This window comes from Poromitra crassiceps, assembly GCF_964638095.1.
Source record: "Poromitra crassiceps genome assembly, chromosome: 2".
Taxonomy (NCBI): Eukaryota; Metazoa; Chordata; class Actinopteri; order Beryciformes; family Melamphaidae; genus Poromitra; species Poromitra crassiceps.
This window is the reverse complement of record NC_139624.1, coordinates 72,020,784-72,027,877: the sequence shown is the minus strand read 5'-3', so window position 1 is coordinate 72,027,877 and position 7,094 is coordinate 72,020,784. Positions and strand designations below refer to the sequence as shown.

Below are 7,094 nucleotides of genomic sequence, written 5' to 3'. Positions count from 1 at the left end.
GGAGTGTGTTTTGAGAGGGACTCAAAGCCGTCCAGCGTCTCCAGGTAAGAGCAGAGTTGAGCGGCTGCCAGCAGCATCAGAGAGATGCTAGCTCTCTGCTGGTCTCTTCAGACACTCTGAACTGTCTGTCCACCTCTCTGCCCCACTGACTGGTCTGATTGGAGATAGTTAAGGCTTTTTAGCAGCCATCAGCTAATGGGGAAGGAGGTTTGGATAGAAAGAGAGAAAATTAGGTTGGGAGTGTGAGACGGGGGAAATTTGGTTAGATAGAAATAATCCGCAGACAGTTTGTGGTAATTCAGTCTGAAAGTTTTCTTCAGTGCTTGTATTGTTACTTCTGTGTTGTGTACGCTTGAAGAGTGTGGTGTTTTTAGGCGAGGAGTAAATGAATGTTCCTCTGGGAAAAGCAATGCAAATTGGTAGCAATGCAGCTGCCAATATTGGAGTGTGTGTAGATTTGCTTGGCCTATTCTGTTGCTGTGTTATTGTTGTTGGTTTTTTTATCCTCTTTTGTGTTTTTTAACACAATGCTTGAAAATCTTTTTTTTTTTTTTTTTTTGTGAATTAATAAATTGGAAATTGACCACAAAAAAATTAATACATATACCACACACTGTATAGCATAGTATCATAATATCATAACATTGTAAGATCATCTTAAATGCCACTAAAATACATATCATAATTCAATCTTTCTATCTGATAATTCTTGGTATATGCATGCCATCTGATAGCACTTACACTACTCAAACATTGACATTGTAAATGGACAATGTGTTTATCGATAGCAGAGATACTGGGGGAAACGCTGCAATCTAATTGGAAACGTCAGTGTAAATGTACAAAACATTTTCTCCTAATTGCATTAACTCACTATTTGCATCGGGCACAAAGACAAATACGGCCTGGAGTTTTTGTTGCGGCTGTACTTTTCCAAATCACTCGTGCCTGATGCTTTCGAGGCCATTGTCTCTGATCGATCAAATCCCCTCCGCGCACACACACAAATGAGCAGATAGAAATAATGTTTTCAGTGGTGTGGTCTTCAGTCTAAACACAGCAACAATTAGGGAGCTTGCCAGAGCAAACACACGGCTCGTGAGCTTCTCATCTGCCCATCACTGAGGCGTACACTCTTATAATCAAGCAAGAGTGCTGCACTTTTAACAAGCACATTAAGCATAGCCTCAAACCAGCGAAACATCTGTTAACGGTCTTACAATACCACACAATGCAGTGTGCACACTTAAGGCTATTGCTGCTTTGCGAGACACGTCAGAGTCAATCGACGGTAAACATTTCACATGGTGGAGCGCCGCTGACGTGCATTGTGATCGCTGTGTGACGACTAGAGACATTGGAACGTCTCTGTCAAAATGTTTACTATTCATTCCCTGGCTTGGTGTTCAAGAGTGTTTTTGCTGCTGTGTGTGTGTGTGTGTGTGTGTGTGTGTGTGTGTGTGTGTTCACATTTTTGCCTCATGTTTTTTGACATTTTCAGCAACTTTTAATCTTATTTTTCCACCTCTAATTATTTAGTTTCACATCAATATTGAATTGATTTGTAACTAAATTAATTGTGAAATTGTAGTTGCAAAATATAATTTCGATTTTTTTTTCCCCCCTGCCTTACTCAATCTGTATTCTACATCATTTGTTTTTCTCTTTGTAGTAACATTACCATTTTTTACTTCAATCTATAATACTGCATTATAGTGCATATACTGTATTGTGTACATTGCCTAGTGTGTCCAACCATGTCTTGCCTGGATCCGGTGTTATAAGTCTAATTTAATTTGTGTGTGTGTGTGTGTGTGTGTGTGTGTGTGTGTGTGTGTGTGTGTGTGTGTGTGTGTGTGTGTGTGTGTGTGTGTGTGTGTGTGTGTGTGTGTGTGCGCGTGCGCGTGCGCGTGTGCGGCGTGTGTGTGCCTCTGTCTCTCGTCAGGTCTATGGAAATGCAGGATCTAGCCAGTCCTCACAGCCGAGTAAGTGGAAGCAGCGAATCTCCTAATGGTCCCAACCTCGACAGCTCCCACATCAATAACAATTCCATGACACCAAATGGCACTGAAGGTATGTGTGCAGGGCTGCTTCTCCTTAGTGTCTCTCTCTCTCCCTCTCCCTCTCTCTCTCTCTCTCTCTCTCTCTCTCTCTCTGTCTCTCTCTCTCTGTGTGTGTGTGTCTCTCTCTTTGAAAAGGGTGATGGATAGTGTACAGTAGTAGTCTCAGATGTTGAAACAGAGTGAGACTTTTTAACCTTCAGGTGAATCCTGTGTAGTGTTATTATACATGTGTTAAGTCACCAGTCTCCAATAGCAATAAAACTAATGCAGGTGTTACGGCCTGGATTTTTTTTTTTTTTTTTTTTTTTACGCTTTTCTAAAGGTGTATAATGAACAAGACATATTTGCAGTAATATAGTGTTGAAACGACCAGGAAGGCAAGAGAGGAAATGCACTCATTCAATTCAGATATTTAACAGCTTTGCATTGTAGATTGTTTTGGGGACTTGGACAAAGCTACTGTAGTACTTCCCTACCTTACAGTTTGTATCATTCAATTTTCTCCGGGGGAAAAAAATCATTAGCTGTTTATTTAAGTAACCATGCAATATATTCAAAAGCCCACAGCATGAAAATGAGGGTGCTTTGCATGAGGTTTGCACTATCCATACTCAGGTGATTCGCCCCTGTGCTAAAAGCTGAGCCTTTGTTTAGTCAAGCAGTCGTGCCCCATGTCACAAACCAACACGAGTCGTTTGAAAACATCATAGCGTCTGCACCAGTCATTCAAAAAACGTCATAGGCCGTCATGTCATGCAGAACATCATAGACGTGTCATCATGTCATCATGCCAGGGAAAGTCAGTGTGTGCTCTCTAAGCTCTGGGTGTATTTTATTCTTGACAAAGGGACCCGTAGCTGTGGTTTCAGACTGTCATGTGTCCTTTGCCGTTCTCTCTTTCCCATAGGTGATAACATCACAATGCTTACCACTGCAGACTGGTTGTTAGGTTCTAACTCGCAGTCGGCCGCAGGTTCGTCTACTCTTGGTGACACAATGAAAGGACAATACTTGGTGTACAAAGCACTCTTTGTACTTTAGCTTCTTTTTTCTTTTTCTTTTATCTCTCTAGCTTCATGGGATTTCAATGTTCGAGAAATTTAATTTGATAAAACAAAACAAAAACAAAAAACAACCCAAAGACAGAGCAAAATTAAAACACTTGCTTCAACTATTGCGCCTTTCATTCGGAAACTCTTTGGCATTTTTTTTATTGTTGTGTTCTTCTGTTTCAAGCATGGTTTTTGACACTGGATGGATTTGAGCCCATTTGTTAATGAATGGTCAGATTGTGAAGTCACATATTATATATATGTATATATATATATTATATATGTATATATATATATTATATATGTATATATATATATTGTGCATCTTTTGACTTTTCATTTGGACGTCTCATGCTGTCTTCCTGAATACAGTGCTGATTATTGTGTGCTGCTCTGTGACCTGAGTGAGTGCTAGTTTATGCATGCAACGTTACCGCTTATTCTTTCATCGGTGTGTTTGTTCAAAAGAATTTTGCTCCCCCGTCAACATGTGTTTCTGCGCAGAACGAGCATAGCGGAAACATGTAAAACATGACAGCAAATGGCTTCTTCAACCATGAGGGATTCCACTGAGCATGACTCCACTCCTGCCCACATTGTGAAATTGTTTTGCCAAAAAAAAAAAAAAAAAAAAATCCCCCCCCCCGCCTGAAGTGAAATAGATTGATTTCAAAAGATTCCCGAGCTGTCAGAAAGCTGTGAAATTGTCTGTGCAGATCTCTCACTGTAGCTGTTTAACGGAGCCAAGGTCAAACAGCGTTCAGCTACACTCTTGAACAGATTGGATACACCATACTTTGTCTTGACATTTCAATCGTACTTTTTTGCACGTCCATGCAGGGCTCCTTTTTCCCCCATCAGTGATTCTGACTTACATTTGTTTATTTCTCCCTGATGCTACGTTTAAATACGGGTAAGCCATTAAGTCCTAGTTCAGTATCAATTATAAGCTCAAACACTGTGGTTAATTTTGTTGGTTGGCAAAAATGTGTTGTCAGGCTAAAGTGTGGCTTACATTGCTCTTGTTAAATTGTTAAACGTTTTTGAAGTGCATGAATGAACTTTACACGGGGGAATGACTCCCAGCATTCATAGTTTTTCTCCAGGTTGAATGAGAGGGATCAGTCAGTGATTGTTGAATGAGTCTCACTCACTCTAAAAAAAAAGAAAGAAAGAAAAATGCTTTATTTGAGATGTGATATTTTAGAACACATTGAAATTTGCCAACGTTATTATTATGAAAACTGTAGTGGAAAGTTGTTTGACTACTCCCTCCCTCCGCCCTGTACATTTTCCCTAGCTGTGATGTTATTTTACATGGAGTAACTTTTGCTATATTTACAAAACAAACGTCACTGAATGTGAGAGCCTGGAGTAGTTAGACCGTAGTTAGACTTTTTTTTCTCCAAACTTTGATTTGGTAACTATGGTGACGGTGTGGCTTCTTTGTTTACAGTTAAAACAGAGCCAATGAGCAGCAGCGAAATCGCCACCTCAGTAGCAGACACCTCTCTAGACAGCTTCTCAGGATCAGGTGAGGGGGGGCACTGTTTTGTGTGTGTGTGTGTGTGTGTGTGTGTGTGTGCCCATGCGTGCGTGCGTGCGTGTGTGTGTGTGTGCGTGCGTGTGTGTGTGTGTGTCTGGCTGTTTCTCACACACACAGCTGCAGAACTGATTAGTGAGAGATGAGCCCAGAGATGGCTGACTGATAAGCTCGGCCCCCAGGAAGTCAAAGGCCAACAGAGAGTGTGTGGCTGTGTCTGAGCGTATATATTACAACATTACAAGTTGCAGTTTTGTCAATACTGTTAGGATTGTCTTTGCAAAAAAGTTAAAGTAATTTTTTTTTAAGTAGAAATCATTAGTAACAGTAACACTGTGTGTGCGTGTGTGTGTGTGTGTGCGTGTGTGTGTGTGTGTGTGAACGAGAGACTTTACCTTACCTTTGTCAGCATATTTATGTGCTGTGCTTGCGTGTGTGTGTGTGTGTGTGTGTGTGTGTGTGTGTGTGTGTGTGTGTGTGTGTGTGTGTGCGTGCGTGCGTGCGTGCGTGCGTGTGTGTTGACTCTGCTAGTTCCCATGCCAGTGAGGACTGAATTATGACCTGTAATGCACTGAGCCTGTCTGTCCAGTGGAGTGACATGGCGTCCCAGTGGCCCTCTGTCTCCACGGGCTGTTACCCTATCGCCCTGTCAGGGCTAGGGCTTTCACACCCTGCTCACACACACAAGCACACACAAGCACACGCGCACACACACACGCACACACACACACGCACACACACACACACACACACACAAATTACATATGGGACATCATCGCTACTGTATATCGGTAAATCGTTTGCACTGAAGGCAATGCAAACTAAATAAGTAGCTAATGTATGAGGTTTTTGCGGTTGTTGTTTTTTTCCTGCCCTCACCACCAGTCAAACTGCAATGCTGTCTTCTGATTTCTATACACATCAGTATTATTAGCTTAGCATCCATCAACCCTCTCTCTCTCTGAAACAACTGTGCCTGGTATTATCTTGCTGCTAATTTCACCCTATTTCCTTAACTGTTTAACTAAGTACTTGATACCTTAACGCTAGAAGCACATAAATCACCGGACGTGACTTTTGTCTTTGACAATATTAATGAAATTGTGTAATCTTATACCCCCCCGTATCCTCGGCGGGGAAACCCAAAGCGGTGTTAAGAAGAGCAGGTTTTGGCCAGTGGCAGCAGGTGCTGCTGATGTGGGAAAAGTGTTCAATATTAATAATAACGAGTGTGAGGGGTTACAGCGTACAGTTACATACAGTTAGTGTGTGAGGGGGTTACAGCCAGGGCCACCGCACCCTATACGCAGAGTATGCAGACTGCGTAGGGCATCATGTGCTCTTAAGGGCCTGCAAAAAAAAAAAAAAAAAAAAAGTGGTGCCCACTTACTGAACAGCAGGCCAGCGCCGCCTACTGGTTTACTAGTGGTTTTATTACTTTATTCAGGGTTAAAGTGGGTGCATCTCATTGTAAAATTGGACTCGGCCCAAATTGGGCTTCAAACGGCCCAAATCTGGCTTCAACCGGCCCAAATCTGGCTTTAACTGGCCCAAATCTGGCTTCAAACGGCCCAAATCTGGCTTCAAACGGCCCAAATTGGGCTTCAAACGGCCACAAAACAATTACGCTTAGGGCACCCAAATGGCCAGCACACAGTGAGTGTGTGAGGGGGTTACAGCGTACAGTTACATACAGTGAGTGTGTGAGGGGGTTACAGCGTACAGTTACATACAGTGAGTGTGTGAGGGGGTTACAGCGTACAGTTACATACAGTGAGTGTGTGAGAGGTTACAGCGTACAGTTACATACAGTTAGTGTGTGAGGGGGTTACAGCGTACAGTTACACACAGTGAGTGTGTGAGGGGGTTACAGCGTACAGTTACACACAGTGAGTGTGTGAGGGGGTTACAGCATACAGTTACACACAGTGAGTGTGTGAGGGGGTTACAGCGTACAGTTACACACAGTGAGTGTGTGAGGGGGTTACAGCGTACAGTTACACACAGTGAGTGTGTGAGGGGGTTACAGCGTACAGTTACATACAGTTAGTGTGTGAGGGGGTTACAGCGTACAGTTACATACAGTTAGTGTGTGAGGGGGTTACAGCGTACAGTTACACACAGTGAGTGTGTGAGGGGGTTACAGCGTACAGTTACACACAGTGAGTGTGTGAGGGGGTTACAGCATACAGTTACACACAGTGAGTGTGTGAGGGGGTTACAGCGTACAGTTACACACAGTGAGTGTGTGAGGGGGTTACAGCGTACAGTTACACACAGTGAGTGTGTGAGGGGGTTACAGCATACAGTTACATACAGTTAGTGTGTGAGGGGGTTACAGCGTACAGTTACATACAGTTAGTGTGTTAGGGGGTTACAGCGTACAGTTACATACAGTGAGTGTGTGAGGGGGTTACAGCGTACAGTTACATACAG

General features: G+C 42.8%; 1 protein-coding gene across 1 annotated transcript in view; it reads left to right on the top strand.

The window, feature by feature from the left end:
- Positions 1–1,949: 1,949 nt before the first annotated feature.
- eya1 (EYA transcriptional coactivator and phosphatase 1) overlaps positions 1,950–7,094 on the top strand; it is a gene marked incomplete at both ends in the record, with an annotated part of 56,724 nt that continues 51,579 nt past the window's right edge. The window contains 3 exons of the mRNA XM_083662960.1: positions 1,950–2,073; positions 2,971–3,036; positions 4,572–4,649. Coding sequence (XP_083519086.1) covers positions 1,950–2,073; positions 2,971–3,036; positions 4,572–4,649 — 268 coding nt within the window. The remainder of the gene's footprint in view (positions 2,074–2,970; positions 3,037–4,571; positions 4,650–7,094) is intronic.